This window comes from Coregonus lavaretus, assembly GCF_964263955.1.
Source record: "Coregonus lavaretus genome assembly, chromosome: 13".
In the NCBI taxonomy this organism is placed as follows: Eukaryota; Metazoa; Chordata; class Actinopteri; order Salmoniformes; family Salmonidae; genus Coregonus; species Coregonus lavaretus.
The window spans coordinates 8,734,560-8,752,055 of record NC_140000.1 but is presented as its reverse complement, the minus strand read 5'-3'; the positions used below and the strand labels follow the sequence as shown (position 1 = coordinate 8,752,055).

General features: G+C 43.8%; 1 protein-coding gene across 1 annotated transcript; it reads right to left on the bottom strand.

The window, feature by feature from the left end:
* Positions 1-228: 228 nt before the first annotated feature.
* On the bottom strand, positions 229-7,740 carry LOC311140277 (BAR/IMD domain-containing adapter protein 2-like; the record flags this gene model as incomplete). The annotated part of the gene is made up of 14 exons (XM_084175256.1): positions 7,611-7,740; positions 7,350-7,425; positions 6,737-6,823; positions 6,126-6,187; positions 5,963-6,034; positions 5,667-5,804; positions 4,360-4,512; positions 4,097-4,273; positions 3,217-3,871; positions 2,889-3,093; positions 2,665-2,730; positions 658-826; positions 442-482; positions 229-301 (listed from the first exon to the last, which is right to left on the bottom strand). The coding sequence occupies exons 1-14, from the start codon at positions 7,656-7,658 to the stop codon at positions 229-231; spliced, it is 2,022 nt and encodes a 673-aa protein (XP_084031382.1). The 5' UTR covers positions 7,659-7,740.
* Between the last annotated feature and the right edge of the window lie 9,756 nt (positions 7,741-17,496).

The window sequence follows — 17,496 nt, the reverse complement described above, 5'->3', positions numbered from 1 at the left end:
ACACCACATAAGTGTCTGTATTTTGACTTAGGCCTGATTCATACACATCTAATCAGCCTTTGTAAATAACCAACATGAACAGAAAGGTTAACGTAGGGCTTTCTCTTAAGGCTCAACAGTTGAGAACTCAACCAACACAGTTACTGGCCTCTGAGAACAAATTCAGAACACATGAACGTTTCCTTATTAACACCTCTCCATTGGTTGCCTGTTCAAGGAGACCATGTCCTATTCGATGATTGGTGCAGAGCGATCGTTGGTCACTGTCTTTCTGAGTCGGACATGGGCAAATGGGTTGGTCCTGCAAGGGAGACAATGTGCATATCAGGCATGACAGAAGCTTAGACACGTTTATTGACAGGAATGTATCAAAAGTGGACCAGGGTTGGTGACTACTGCAGTGCAGTATGTCTACTGTATAAATATAATGAATGCATTTACCAGGTTGGTGAGGGTGGAGGAGAGGCGAAGTCTGAGGAGAGCTGTAGTAAAAGGGATAAATATCCTAGTGTTATTAACCCATTACATATCATATCTACATTATATTCTGTCATTATAAGCCATCTATACCTCTTGCATCAGCATTGACAGAGCCGGTCGGTTAGAGGGCCCTGCCCACTCTACCCCTTCACCTCTGACCTTCGGCCTCAGGCTGACCTGGTTGGAGTCGGCCATGCTGTAGGGGCGCGGGCGGAAGGTGCTGACCCTCTGAGGGGGGAACGAGCGCTCCTCCTCAGACTCAGGGGTCAGGGCAGGCAGGCCAGGGGAGACCAGCTTGTCTAACTGACCCGTACTGGTGCTGTTGACCTTAGAGAGGAGCGGGGAGCTAGAGAGAAACATAGTAAATGGTTCAATTTCCAAGTGTCTTGCTCAACTCAACATCCTTAATGACAACAACAGGCATATTGTTCTGACATTTCAGTGAGGAAGAACGGAGGAAAGTGGTCATGCTGTACTGTTGATCTTGGAGAGGTGGTAAAAGATTAGGACAGAGCCTAGGCAGATGGAAAGAATGAGTGAGGGTCATTTCTTGTTATTCCTCTCTAAGGGCCCTGTCTTTTTGCTTGGCATGGAAACATCAAAATGACTGACACAGAGAGAAAGAAAAGCAGAAAAGGGGAAGGATGCCATACAGTGCATTCGGAAAGTATTCAGATCCATTAACTTTTTCCACATTGTTACATTACAGCCTTATTCTAAAATTGATTAAATTAAACGTTTTCCTCATCAATCTACACACAATACCCCATAAAGACAAAGCAAATGTTTTTGTAGGTTGTGCAAATTATTAAAAATAAAAACAGAAATACCTTATTTACATAAGTATTCAGACCCTTTGCGATGAGACTTGAAATTGAGCTCAGGCGCATCCTGTTTCCATTGATCATCCTTGAGATGTTTCTACAACTTGATTGGAGTCGACCTGTGGTAAATTCAATTGATTGGACATGATTTGGAAAGGCACACACCTGTCTATATACGGTCCCACAGTTGACAGTGCATGTCAGAGCAAAAACCAAGCCATGAGGTTGAAGGAATTGTCCGTGGAGCTCCGAGACAGGATTGTGTCGAGACACAGATCTGGGGAAGGGTACCAAAAACTTTCTGCAGCATTGAAGGTCCCCAAGAACACAGTGGCCTCCATCATTCTTAAATGGAAGAAGTTTGGAACCACCAAGACTCTTCCTAGAGGTGGCCGCCTGGCCAAACTGAGCAATCGCGGCAAAAGGGCCTTAGTCAGGGAGGTGACCAAAAACCCGATGGTCACTCTGACAGAGCTCCAGAGTTTCTCTATGGAAATGGGAGAACCTTCCAGAAGGACAACCATCTCTACAGCACTCCACCAATCAGGCCTTTATGGTAGAGTGGCCAGACGGAAGCCACTCCTTAGTAAAAAGCACGACAGCCCGCTTTGAGTTTGCCAAAAGGCACCTAAAGGAGTTTCAGACCACGAGAAACAAGATTCTCTGGTCTGATGAAACCAAGATTGAACTCTATGGCATGAATCCCCATCCAACCTGAAAGAGATTGAGAGGATCTGCAGAGAAGAATGGGAGAAACTCCCCAAATACAGGTGTGCCAAGCTTGTAGCGTCATACCCAAGAAGACTCTAGGCTGTAATCACTGCCAAAGGTGCTTCAACAAAGTACTGAGTAAAGGGTCTGAATACTTATGTAAATGTAATATTTAGGGGGGGGGGGGGTTTAATACATTTGCAAAAAATTCTAAAAACCTGTTTTTGCTTTGTCATTATGGGGTATTGTGTGTATATTGATGAGGGGGGAAAACAATGTAATCCATTTCAGAATAAGGCTGTAATGTAACAAAATGTGGAAAAAGTGAAGGGGTCTGAATACTTTCCGAATGCACTGTATCTGTGTCAAAGTGTCTGTGATCTCTCTCAGCTTCTTGTGAATCAGCCAACATCATCACTGCCAGTTTGTAGACATCACTGTGGTACTGACAGACAATAATGTTGTTGACAACGCTGCTGATAGGCTGTTAGATCAGAGTCAATAAAGGGAAGGGTGGAGACCATAGCGGAAGGATTTCTAGAGTTACAGTGTCAAGATTTAATCATAACTCTGCAAAGTTGACTTCCATTTAAGACAATAACATTTTGAGGAATGATCATAACAGTTTCTTGTTTCTATGGTGACAGACCTGCTGTCGAGGGGATCCAAGGTGTTGGGGTAGGGCTGAGTGTAGGAGAAAGGGAACCAGCCTTTCCTATAAGGAAGAGAGGGAGGAATTGTGTTGGTATTATCCATATATATAACCTAGAAAACCCATGGATTGCCTGAAGATGTAATTTCAGAACAGTCCTCAGTTGGTGTTTAAAGAATTGTAGACTTTTGTACAGCTGAATGGTGGGTTCTAACTCTTACCGTCCAGTCCGTTCATTCTGGCCATAGTGCCACCCGTCTCTGGGCTCAGAGATGAGGAGGCTGAGAGCATCACCTGGCAGAAAGTGAAGTAAGCAGGCCCCGCCCCCTCCACTGCCCTCTGACTCCCCAGGAGCATGGGCAAATATGGCTTCCACACGAGACGGGCTGGAGAGAGGGAGAACTCTGTCTCTGGGCAGAGTGGAACCTGGAAGATAGAGAGAGGGACAGAGGAGAGAGGGAACGTGAAATGAATTAAATAGACATCACATTGGAAAAGAAAAGGACAAGATGGCGAAAAAAAAGTGAAGGGAGGGGTATCAAAACCTACCCATAAACACTCCCACCCGGGCCTCGCTGACCGGTCTCCTAGGCAACGGCAGTGTAGACGTTCCATACATCTCTGCTGCCTTCATCAGTATGGGATTATGGGACAGCAATGGTGTGTTCCCTCCTCCTAGCCCCCCCTGGTGGTGCAGCGAGGGGGTTATGGCTCTGGAGAGAGGTGCACTGTGGGGTAGTGGAGGACTGTGAGGGGCACTGAGGGACAGCGGCAGGGCCAGGCCCTGTAGGGAGGAGTAGGATGGGGAGCCCTGGCTGAGAGAAAGCACAGTGGAGGGGATGAGACTTGGGGAGAGGCTGGAGGTGCTGGTGGCCAGGAGGAGAGACGACTGCTGGGCTTGGCTGGAGCCAACCATGGAGGAGGTGGATGAAGTAGTGGGAGTGTTAGCAGTAGTGATAGCATTAGCGCTTGTGTTGTTGTTAGCATTGGGGATAGCTGAGGCACTAACAGGCGTGCTGGTCTGCTGGGTGGAGCCTGCCCCACTACCTCCAATGGCCCCTGCAGTGGCAGCGAGGGAGCGGAAGGTCTGGGGTCCGGGGGAGTTTTGGGGAGGGAGGGTGTCACTCTGGGAAGAAGAGGGGATGGGCCTCTGCTGCTGGGAGCCACCATTCAACAGGGGTGGGACCTCCTGTACTGACAGCCTCTGAAAGAGAGAAATGGTAAGAGAGAGAGAGAAGACAGAGAGATGAGAAGAGACAATGGAATTTCGCTAAATTAACCATAACCATCTGAATCCTGTCTAAATAATAGAATACCCTAATCTTATAATCATTTCACTTTGTCTTATAAAGTACATGTAATTCAGACGTTTGTCTGTGAATTCCTACTAATGAACTAATGAATTGAAACTGAAACCCCTTGCCCTCACCTGTTCTGGCTGTGCAGCGCCCAGTTTGGCGTGTCGGAGGAGCTCAGCTATCCCAGATGCCCCAGAGCCCTGGGGGGCGGTGTGACGCAGCAGGTTTAGTGCCCGTTCAGGTAGTCTGGTTGGCTGGGAGCATGACTGTTGCCATGAGGACAGCTTCTGTGACAGGAGCTCTCTCACCTGGACACAGTGAGGAGGAGAGGCAGGTTGGCCATTGGATGGGGGTCAGGGACAGAGAGTGTGTGTGTGTGTGTGTGTGTGTGTACCTTGCAGTGGTAGTTGATGAGCAGCTTGGTGACGGAACACTGGCGGTCCACCAGGAAGCAGTATCGTCTCCTCTCCTCCGTCAGCGCCGAGCGGTAACCCACGGCAACCAACGTGTCCAGCTCAGCCTGACGACGACTCATCAGCTCCACATACTGACAGAGAGGTTAGTAAACACACACACACACACACACAATATGTAGCATAACAGAGGCAGCGGAGAAGGAGATATGTGACCTTTATAATACACTGTAAGGAGAGAGGCAAAACAGAGGGACCAAGAGGAAGAAGTGACATCATATCCTGTCTGCTGAGCAGCGATAAACTAAATCCTTAACCTTTTCTTCCATCGTCCACCCCCTTCTTAATTCCTGTTTTCTCATTTCTAAGATTTCTCCTCTTTCTCTTCCCTATCCATTTAGTTTTACTTCAGTAAGGACTGTGGAAGCCAAATCAGCTGAGACAGATTGCTGTTTAATCTCATCCATACGTACACACTAGGGGTGTAACGATCCATCTACTACATCGATGTATCGATTTATATTCCTATGATCCAACTACATCGATCTGTGCTCGGCGAGTTGGCCTTTTGGACAACATATATCAATCTAACATCGTTTTAAAATGTAATAAATCGATTGTATCGATACTAGGAAATAACCCATTGGATTTAAGCACGTCAGACTTTATATGGATGTTTTTTCTTAGCACTTTTAATGATAAAGGCTTTAAACATTACTCGATTCAGTCTGCCTATCCGTGACGTCATCGCCCCGCGCCAGCAGCAGCGCAAAGGCGCAAAGACAACAAAACATAGCATGGCGGACGACAGAGGAGAAGCCGACGAGCGAGAAATTATCAAGCCACCATTGCGGTCCTTACAAGAAACAGGAATCTAGGAAACTTCACCTGCACTGTCCAGTATCCAGGTATTTATTTCAGTCACACTGGTTGAATTTTTGGCTAAAAGGTTACTGAATCGATTTCAAGTCACTGAATCGTTTCGGATCGTATCGTTCTAAATGAACCAATATCGTCCTTGAATCGTATCGACAACCACGAATCGTGATACAAATCGAATCGTTGTTAAAACGAATCGTTACACCCCTAGTACACACACACAAACACTTGACTGTGCCTTGTAATGCTGAGTAAGATGCTTTAGCCTGGTGGTGTTTCCAAGAAAATCACACACAAATATTTGTGTCAAAACACCATTGTAAGTGTTTCACCAATACACAACTGCACCTTTGAAACGTTACATACAAAACACTATTGACACAAAACGGTGTAGTTTGATGCCAGTTACCTGCATCTCCCTATCTCCATACTTGTTGGGGTGGCGACTGCCCTGGCTCTTCCTGCGCAGCTTCTTGAGCTGTGATTGGCAGCGCTCGATAGACTCTGACTTCGACTTGCGCTCACTCTGATATTTCTTCAACGTGGCCTGAGATCGAGAGAGAACGAAGCGAGAAAACAGAGAGAGAAACAGAGAGCAATAGATAGAAAAATAGTTACAGTCAGAAAAGTGGTTGCGCTGTACAGAGAAGAAAATGTTTTAGAGAGAAGGAAATATTGTAAAGGAGAATACATAGATAAACTCACAGTAAGATATTTAATGTCCAACTCCAGCTTTTGTTCCAACTGGGACAGCAGCTCAGAATGGAACAGCTTCAACTGTAGATCATATTATACCATCATTCATACAGCATCACAATATTTAACAATCAATCATATCACCTCACACGCACACACGGTAAACACTCACCACGTCCTCCAGTTGAACCTGAATCTGCCTGTGCACCTCGGCCATCTGGAATAACGTGTCTCCTGGAATCACCAAAAACACACAGGATACAGAGCGGGATAAAAGAGCTGGGAAAAAACACTTAAAATCATATGTTTTGACTTCATGTTGTCTGTATGTCAAATATTATCTATGAGGTGTTGGATCAATAAAGTATTATCTTATCACACCTGGAGCTGTTATCTGACTGAATGATTGTATCTCTCAACTTCTCAGCCTATGATGTCAGCTGTGAGTCTGCCAATGAGGTAAAGGCTGTGTGTCTCTCTCTCCCACAGCACAGTAGTTTGTGGTGTCTGGCATCTCTCCCTCCTGCTCTCCCCCTCCCCGACTGTTTGCAGCATTACAATGAGATCATGTGGTGTTGTTAATCTCTCAACAATGATCCCACTCTCTCCCTCTCCCTCAGTTCCCTCACGCTCTCTCTCTCAGCTCCCTCACTCCCTACTTTCTCTCTTCCCTCCACTCTCTAGCTCTCTTCTTCTCCCATAGTCCCTTAGTTTACCTCTCTTAGTACCCCCTCTTTCTCAGCCCCCCACCAGTCTCTCTCTCTCTCACACCCAGTCACTCACCCAGTTCTTTGGACCCTTGGCTGTCGCTGGCCAGTTCTCCCAGTTTGACCAGACCATCGAAGTATCCCTTAGCTGCCACCGTCACTCCTGAGAGGAGAACCCGTTTCAGTGAGCGGCACTATGTAACAAAGACCCTCTATACACTATCCCTCTAAATGGGCTTTAGGATTGGGCCTGGGTGGAATGCAGCTTCTATGCCAGAGACACCAGAGAGCCATCATTAAAATGTCCAAACAAACATGCCCTACAAACATGCCCACCCAACGCCACAACTCCACTAGATATAGTATACCACACATTATAAACTGGGTGGTTCGAGCGCTGAATGCTGATTGGCTGACAGCCGTGGTCTATCAGACCATATACCACAGGTATGACAAAACATTTATTTTTACTGCTCTAATTACGTTGGTAACCAGTTTATAATAGCAATAAGGCATCTCCAGGGTTTGTGGTATATGGCCAATATACCACGGATAAGGGCTGTGTCCAGGCACTCTGCATTGTGTCGTGCATAAAGAACAGCCCTTAGCTGTGGTATATTGGTCATATACCACACCTCCTCTGGCCTTATTTCTTAATTATACAGTATGTCCACACCACTCTCTCTCACCTGTCAGGGCTTTCTCATAGTGTTTCCCCATGGTCACAAAGTTCTTCAGACTGGGGTTGAACTGGTCCAGAATCCCCTACAACACACATGACAACAATAGACAATATTCATGTCTCCTCTTCAACTAACCACTTAGTCACAGTCTGTGATCATTGCTGCTAGCAGACTGAGTTTCAACAAAACCGTTATATAGGGCACTCGCCTGACTACATCTACAGACTGATTCATTGCTCTTGGAGACAACAACACTACACACTGTACCTTATACACGTTTTCTGTCATCTTGTTGACCTCATCTGAACGAGACATGGTGTTTCAGAATGTTTATGTATTGTAGTCTCCTCCCCTGTATGTTAGGACATCAGGCTTTACAACAGCAGACTGAAGGCCCCTGAAAAAACAAAGATGGAGAGAAATAAGTGTTGGCAGGTAGCCTAGTGGTTAAGAGTGTTGGGTCAATAACCAAAAGGTTGCTGGTTCGAATCCCAGAGTAGACTAGGTGAAGAATATGTCGATGTGCACTTGAGCAAGGTACTTAACCCTAATTGCTCCTGTAAGTTGCTATGGATAAGAGTGTCTGCTAAATGACTGAAATATAAAATTAATTCAAGTATAAAGACCTTCTATGAGAAGTCTAACCAGCCACCCAAGAGGAGAGATATTCAGGCCGAGGTGGTCGGAGGTGACCTGAAAATCCAATTCACCCATTCAGAGTGAGATGGAGGGTATTCATCAGTGGTCTACGATCCATACAGGAGGCAAGGACCAGACAGCTTATCCCTAAACTACAACCCTGCGTACCCAACATGTTTGTGCTGTGACCCATCTTTTAGAATTGTTTGTGACTATTAAGTCTATTCCCAAAACTTCTAGAAGTCCTATGCCGTGACCCAAGAGGAATCAACCACAGTCCACCAGTGGGTCCTGAGCCAGTCTTTGGGAACCCCGGCTGCTCCTCATCAAGAGGGTGACCTTCCAGAGCTAACGGCTGGGAATGTTGACTTTATGTCCTGCTCCATTATCCGATATGGGTCAACATTTTCCCTGTAATCTCTTTAGGATAACAAAGGAGGGCTGTAAGGGGAAAAGCTGAGTTGAGCGAGACTTTAGCCATTTAATCCTGGGGGGAATTCTGTCGCCGAACAGCTTGGTCGGTTCAGCGCCGGTTCACTCTCTGTGGTCCAATGTTTATTCAGCGCCATGACACTTGTGCCTGGTGTTGGAAACGTCCATTGTTCTTATCTGAGGGGTTATGACTGGTCTGGCACAAACTGATAGCAGAAACCTTTGGGTTGCCCTAACGTAGGGTAGTGATAAAGTAATTGGTGGACTCAATCGCATAAGTTAAGAAGTGCTGTGTTATTCACATCCATATGGAAGCAGAAAAAACAACCTCAGGGCCTGGAATCAAAGCAAAGGAGGGTCTGACCGCTGTTTTAAGACAAGTTTTGGTCATAATGTTATCTTTCATATGGGGGGGGGGTTACGTTTTTTAACTTCATAACTCAGATGCAGAAGTGATAACAGACGTCCAGATGTATCACAGATCACATGACCTAAGCAAAATACACCAGGGTATCACTGTATAATACATGGTGTCTGCAGTGATGGAGCACCTACTGGAAAAAAACATCATTTGTTACTGTGAAGTATAATCCAATTAAATCAAACTTTATTTGTCACGTGCACAGGATACAGCACGTGTAAACGGTACAGTGAAATGCTTACTTGCAAGCTATAGCACACTGAGTAACAGGTCATTCTAACTGTTCAACTATAATGCCTAACTTATTACATGACACAATCAGAAGATGTGGAATATAATCACTGTATGCAATGCTTGTGTCATGCTTATGACACTTCATAACATGGGTTTGTGGAAATAGAGTGGGAAGAATAGACATACTGTAGTTCTAATACTGTGTCATAGAACGTCTTAGAAATAATTCTAGTCATTCAAGTTCTATTTTGTAAACCTACAGTACTCTCGCCATGATGAATGTACAGTGGCACTCACACAAGCCTCTTCTCTCTAGTGTTACAGCACAGTGGCCCTCGTGTGGGACCTACACACACATCTGACCTCACTCAACACTAAGGCTCACACATGCTCCTTTCAGACAACATCCTGTGTGTGTGGCATTCTGCAGCATGTCATGCATTGGCTCATTTGTTGATGTCAGTGGATGGTCATTGGGCAGACCGACATGTGTTGGGTAATACTGACAGGTCAGGCTGCTGTTGAATAGACCTGATGATCTCATTTGACTCCACAGATGTATGGGTTACAACTCTGTACAGTACAATTGACCTCCTATGGACTTTTTGCAAGTACAACTATTGTTACCAATGTTCAAGTAGGCTCTGAGCTTATCTTAAAGAGGTCCTCCAGCGATTTTTTTTAAAGGTTTCCTGTTGAATATGAAGTATAAATACAGTAATGTCCACACACTTGAGGGTACGTTTTTTGGGGAGCAAAATAGTACTTTTTAGACACAACTGAAAATGTCAAGGAGTAGGGCATTCAAGGAGTTACCCTTACAGAAAAAACACATGATGTATAAAATCCAGATTTCATGTGAAATTTCACATGAAATCATGTGAAAACTTGTTTTTGAGATTTCACGTGATCATTTACATTTACGTCATTTAGCTGACACTCTTATCCAGAGCGACTTACAGTTAGTGCATACATTATTATTTTCATACTGGCCCCCCGTGGGAAACGAACCCACAACCCTGGCGTTGCAAACGCCATGCTCTATCAACTGGGCTACCTCCCTGCCTGCCATTCCCTCCCCTACCCTGGACGACGCTGGGCCAATTGTGCGCCGCCCCATTGGTCTCCCGGTTGCGGCCGGCTACAGCAGAGCCTGGATTCGAACCAGGATCTCTAGTGGCACAGCTAGCACTGCGATGCAGTGCCTTAGACCACTGCGCCACTCATGTTTTCATGTAATCACATATTGCTTTCCATGTTGTCACATGTTATTGCATTAACTTCACATAAGATCACATGTGTTTTCTTAACAATTCACATGTGATCACGTGAAATTCATGTGGTTTTTCGTAAGGGTTGGTCTGATGGTCTGAGGTGATGTCATCGGCCTCCCCCCTTGCTTGAGGAACAATAGAGGAGCAATAGAGAACAAGAGAGGAAAGGCCACCACTTGTGTCATGTCATACCTGGATCACCTATTGAGATGTGCCTTTTGTTAAGTAAATCAGGTGTTGCATGAGGTGAAAAGGAGACTGGAGTAGGCCTAATTGGGTTAAGCAGAAGTGCACAAAGGAGCCGTCTCAATATCAGAAGAAATCCAATGAAGAATATCATTGATTAATATCCTATTGTTGTAAATCAGGAAACAACCCATGACTTCTTTCTAGCCAACTCAACACACTACCTATGGTTCCCCATAAGCTCTGATCTACAATCAGCTATGCTTGTTATGTCCTGACGGCTAAGGTTAGGATTGGGGTTTGGTAAACTGACTGTAAATCTGCAGACAGGGGCACATTCTCAAGGTCCAACTTAAGAAGAGGTTCATTAATTTCTTGTTATTAAAACCAGGTTGGTCAATTGGGAACCAATTCTCATTTGCAATTACAACATAGCCAAATATAGAATTACACAGTAAATGTATAATCAATGTACTAAAACACATCATCGTCGTTAAATGGTGTTTATAAGGTATGTTGGGTAATGCACACTCTCATTCATTCTCTACTCATTCTGCCGTAGAAGGTCATTGAGTGATGTTCTATGAATAAATAGGCCTATATAGACAATGATAGACACCCAAAGAATCACTGCAAGATGTAGGCTAATATGTGTATGTGCTTGAGGAATCTAATCATGTATGTGTACAGTACCCAAGTACGCTGTCATTATATCCGTATAGTGAATACTGAATCACAGTATCTGAAATGGCTTTTGCAATTTGTAATGTAGCTATTTAAATACCACTTTTACATTTTGTTGCCAAAGATGTTTCCAAAACAGCTGCTAGGCCTATATAACTTCAACAACTGAACTGTTGACAAGCTCTGCATGAGTTTTCAAGTGATTACACCGGTTTTGGCAACAATTACAAACGTGACAGAGATGTAACATCATAGGTGAAAAAATATCATAAACAAATATCTGTAAAACAGGAACATTATAAACAGATTGGAGTATTTATAGGTTCAGTGTTTATCCCTTTGACTTTTATTGGAAAACATAACTAAAATGCAAAACATCTTCTCTCAACCCTGTGATAGTGGAAGAAATGAGAGAGACATAACTCTCTCGGCAAGTCAGTTATCACCAGTCTATAGCCTCCTCATTCAGCAACACCTGTTGATCTCTGGGCCTACATATAAAACTCATCGCAATTAATTCAAAGTTAGATAAGCAGCAAAATAGTTGATACAAAGTGGAATCGTACCTTTTCTGAGCTCATTGTTGAAGAAACAGATGACCAAAACTCAGTTTGTCTTTGTCTTTTTTTTCTTTTCTTCTATTGCTTTCCTCTTGGTTAGTGGGGGGTTGTTTCACCCACCAGAGCACTAAATCACAATCTCCCCCCTGCCTTCGTTCGCTCTCTCGCTCTCTCTCTCTCCCTATTTTCCCCCTTTCTCAACCACTCCCTCTTTTTCTTTTTACTCACACAAATCGGCGTCAGACTTTTGGTGCCGTTCTGTACCTCTACTCATTGTCGAGCCGATTAGCAACATGCCTTCACGCGCACACCCCGGACAGAAAATTCATCGCGAATAAACCCCCGACCACTGCTTCAAACTCCCTACAGTTAGAAGCCTCAGTTCTCTTCCAAACTCTGTCTCTCTTTGCCACTCTCTCTTTTGACACTCTCTCTTTCTCTCACAATGTCCTCACTCTCTTTCAGTCTCTCGCTCACTATCCCACTATCCCTCTCACTCCGGCAGAATAACAATGAGCTAACGGGACCCGGGCTGAATAGCGGTATAGAGAATAATGAGTTGAAACGTTTTAAAGCAGGGATGGCAGACCCCGCAGTCACGTATCATTGGCCTACATCTGCCACCCCCTTCTCACATTCCCTCCATTCGTTCTCTTAAGTGGGCAGTAGCCCTTTGATCTATTATTCACATAATATGAAACATGTTGCCTATAGCCTATTACTTTAAACATGTTTTTGGATGAGAGTGATAAATCAATAGGAGTTTAAAATATTTGGCTAAAACGTTTTAAAATGCCAAAAATGTGGTACAAAAACCATTCAATACTTTTCAGGTGATTCATCTGTTTGGTATGTCAAGGGGTTGAGCCAGGGTTGAAGATCGGTCTAAAGCAAAGGTTAGTGTTAGGGTTATGCCAAAATTATGGTTAGAGTTGGGGTTGCGCAAGGCTAGGGAAGGGATCCCATTTCCCTGTGCTACCCTCTGGAGGTAATTCCTTGAGGGAAATCCATGGTAAAAAAGTGATTAATTATGCCAAGATTAGAGTAATGGTTATGCCAAAATGGTTTAGGATTAGGGTTAGTGTTAGGAGTGTTAAGGTTGTGGTTGAGGCTAGGGTTAGGGTTAAACATATAGCTCGGGGTCAGTTTAATTGGGTTGCAATAGCTACCACTAACCAACAGGTGGCAGTTGTATGACGATAATCAGTGCAGTGGAATGCAACAAGCAGAACTGAATAGATGTCTAGAGTTATGTCAAGACTACACACATGGGTATATGAAATAAACACAGGTAGGTTCATAAAAATAGGGTAAGAAGGCCAACAACAGGTAAAAGAGAGAATGTACAATTCGCATAACTATTTTGTTGGCAACTATTGACTATCGTGTGCTGGTGAATTGAGTAGCTTCATTCTGCCTGATTCTATTGGCCAGACTGCAGAACAGAAGCTGCTCGTGAATTGGTCCATTTGGTAACTACAGTGGGAATAGATGTGAAACTGGGTTTGTGGTTCTTGGTCATTAGGTCTACCTCTATTGAGATGTTGGCCTACTAGTATAGGTGGTTGATTGTCTGGTCTTGTGAGCCGGTGCCCTGGCACCTTGTATCTGAGCTGTAAAGCGGTTTGTCTCTGTTCACTTCCTCAGTCCTACTTTAAGACTGACTGACGCACAACATATATTATTAAGGAGATTGACAGAAGGCAGTCCCTCTCAGTCTGTCTCTCTGTCCTTATCTTGCTCTTTCTGCCTCTGTCTGTTTCTTAGTCAATTCAATTCAAAGGGCTTTATTGGCAAGGGAAACATATGTTTATATTGCCAAAGCAAGTGAAATAGATAATAAACAAAATTGAAATAAACAATCAAAAATAAACAGTAAACATTACATTCACAAAAGTACCAAAGGAAGAGACATTTCAAATGTCATATTATGGCTATATACAGTGTTGTAACAATGTGCAAATAGTTAAAGTACAAAAGTGAAAATAAATAAACATAAATATGGGTTGTATTTACAATGGTGTTTGTTCTTCCCTGGTTGCCCTTTTCTTGTGGCAACAGGTCACAAATCTTGCTGCTGTGATGGCACACTGGGGTATTTCAACGAATATATATGGGAGTTTATCAAAATTGGATTTGTTTTCGAAATCTTTGTGGGTATGTGTAATTCTCTCTCTCTATCTAGCTCTTACTAGCTCAGCATTATTATTTCTCCCTCTGTCCCTCTCTCAGTCATATCCTGATCGCATACATCCGCTGCATCAGTGTCACGTTCTACTGAGGCTGACATCTTTCTTGGAACATGAAGGAAGTCTACCGTGTGTGGCGCTAGATGTGTGTCACCTAGAGCTGTTTTCCTGGACAATGTCCCAGTGTGTCAAATGTGCCTCTAAGGCCAATCTCATGTATCTTGTTATAAAGCCACATTTAGATGTTCAAACCAAAGCAGGGGGGACTCCACATGATTATCGATTGATAATATTGGTGTCAGACTGCTGAAGGCACATGGACCAAGGACAGGGATGGTTGCTGTTATCGTATCGAGGAACTTCCTGATGTTGTGAGATTCTCTCTGGTGATTACAGAACACTGGTGCTGTGAGATCAGGATATCAGGGCTGGCTTAGAGAAAACAATTGTAGAAGTTGAGCATGTACTGGAAAATGCATGGGAAAAATTAATGCCTGCAGTATAGTTGTTAACATTGATGATGATTATGAGTATACAGTATGTGTATAAGTGTATGAAAGCATATATTCTTATTTTACATATATGTAGTTCTGTCCTTGAGCAGTTCTTGTCTATTAATGTTCTGTATTATGTCATGTTTCATGTTTTTTGTGGACCCCAGGAAGAGTAGCTGCTGCTTTAGCAGGGGATCCTAGTAAAATACTAAAAACTCATTATATCACACAATCACCAGTATGGCTGACCCGGGGTGAGAGTTGTATCTAAGGACATGATCTAACAGTCTGTTATTATAAGGTGGAGGGTAAATAAGACTAAAACAAACACATGGCCTATAAATACAACACAGGCCTCAGATTGTGAATTTGGCTTACAGGTCAATGTCACCTACTGTCTCACTAACCCATCTGTAAGTATGTAACCAGGTATTCATCTCTCATTATGTAAGGAGATCAGAGTGACTCATCGCTTCACACTGGGATTGACTCAGTGGGTTCTATGTACGAAGTTCTATGACAGAATTCCACCAGTGATATTCTATGGCAAAATTCTCATGGTGTTCCAGAATTCTCATGATGTTCTATGGCAGAATTGATATCATGTGCATGTAGGTGTGTGTCTCTCTCTATTTCTGTTACAGTCCTCTATGACAGTGCAGTGTCGTGTGTCTCTGTGTCTGTAACAGTGCAGAGTGTGTCTGTGTATGTCTGAGTGTGAGGTATTCTATGAACTGTCACCCTGAGTGTGCCATGTGTTGGAGGATAATAGAAGCTAACCAGGGGCAGGTAGCTTAGTGGGTAAGAGCGTTGTGCCAGTAACCGAAAGGTCGCTGGTTCTAATCCCCGAGCCGACTAGGTGAAAAATCTGTCGATGTGCCCTTAAGCAAGGCACTTAACCCTAATTGCTCCTGTAAGTCACTCTGGATAAGAGCATCTGCTAAATGACGTAAATGTAAATGTAACCAGGTTGTTCACTACCTCTCAGAGAGGGATTCTGCTTCAATCTGCCTAACCTGGCCTGACCAGATGGCATCTTATATAGTAAGGCATCTACAGAATACTACTGTCATGTGGATCAAACTCTGTAATTATTAGATACAATTCAACCTTGGTCTCTCTTGGAAATGTGAAACTCAGAAAATTCAATTTGATTAAAGCACCTCTCCAATTCTATGATGAATTATCATTATAATTCAATTCTGCTCCATTATGTATTCCAGTGAATGACAACATCCTCTTTCAGTCCCATAAACATGTAATGTGACTTAACCCTAACTAATGCGAACCCTCAAGTGTTCACCCTATTAATCTGGTTTGGAAACCCAAACTCCAAGTGTAGTCTGTGTGAAGTGGGTTAACCAGATGTCTGCCCCAGAAAGTGCTGGTGCTTTCTAGTACCATAAACAGTCAAGACAGCCAGGACGTCAACATCATCATCATCAGTTAGAAAGCTAATAAATGTATACTTGTTGAAGACTAATCTCGGTTAACCCCGAGCTAAAATCTTGCGTAATTTGGTCAGATGCTCGGTTTATTTTTAGTCCGTCCACAAGAGATTAGTTGAAGACCAAGAGTTAAACATGGCCAGGGTGCTAGTTGAGTGTATAGACAGTCCTATTTAACTATATGTGATTGAAGCAGTGATACACCCCATACGGTACCTCTCTGATTCACCTGTTGTGACAGCCTAATAGACCCGGAAAGAAAGGCTGCACAGTACAGTAATTAAATCAGTAACGTGACCACAGGAGGTTGGTGGCACCTTAATCGGGGAGGACGGGCTCGTGGTAATGGCTGGAGAGGAATGAGTGGAATGGTATCAAATACATTAAACACGTGGTTTCCATGAGTTTGATGCCATTCCATTAGCTCGGTTCTAGCCATTATTATGAGCCGTCCTCCCCTCAGCAGCCTCCACTGAATGTGACATACTGTATGTTGAGATGTTTGAGACCTTAATCTACAGTGTTAGCAGGTTGGGTTACAGGTGTTTGACACAGTATTTAATAGTGTTAATATGGTGTGTCTGCTCTATACTCTTGGAAGTAAAGGTGCCTGGAAAAACCTTTTGGATTGCCACACCGGCGGAACCTTTCCAGTTGAAAAAGGTTATTCGAGGAACCTCTCTGAAAAGGGTCTTCGAGGAACCCCTGTGTAAAAGTTCAAATCGTAAACTTTTTGTGATGTGAGAGGTTCAATTTTGTACCTTTTTTAAGTTATATGGTAGAGGTGGCAGCCTATCAGATTGGAGGCGTGGCTTCCAGATCTTTGGTCACCCTTAGCGTAAATGTCATTCCTGTTCATCATGTTAAGTTTGTACACTACAAATTAAAATGTTCCTTGAATATTTATGCATATTATATATTCTAATATAATATTAACAGTGCTGATTACATACAGTAATAAAGTGGTAACTATTCCAACTTCGGGAGTTGCATTGGCTCTTGAGGAACTCATACACCTCTGTTAGCCTCATTGAAGCTACAAAACTGTGATAACAATACAACAGAACAGATGAACAGGAATGACATTGACTCTAACAGGGGGCTAAAAAATATATATATCTTAAAGCCACGCCCCTACTAAGCCACGCCTCTACTCCAGGGTTCCTCCAGGAACCCGTTGCTACATTGAACCATTAAAAGTTCCTCCAAGAACCCCTCAACTAACCGAAGGTGCAAATATGAATCTAGGGTTCCTCAAGTCACCACTAATTCACATCGACGGGGCTGTAGTGGAGGGGAGTGGAGCGGAGCGGGTCGAGAGCTTCAAGTTCCTTGGTGTCCACACCACTAAGGACCTAACATGGTCCAAACACACCAAGACGTCATGAAGAGGGCACGACAAGTTCTACAGCTGCACCATCGAGAGCATCCTGACTGGTTGCATCACCGCTTGCAAGGCCCTACAGAGGGTAGTGCGTACGGCCCAGTACATCACTGGGGCCGAGCTTCCTGCCATCCAGGACCTCTATACCAGGCGGTATCAGAGGAAAGCCCTAAAAACTGTCAAAGACTCCAGCCACCCAAGTCAAAGA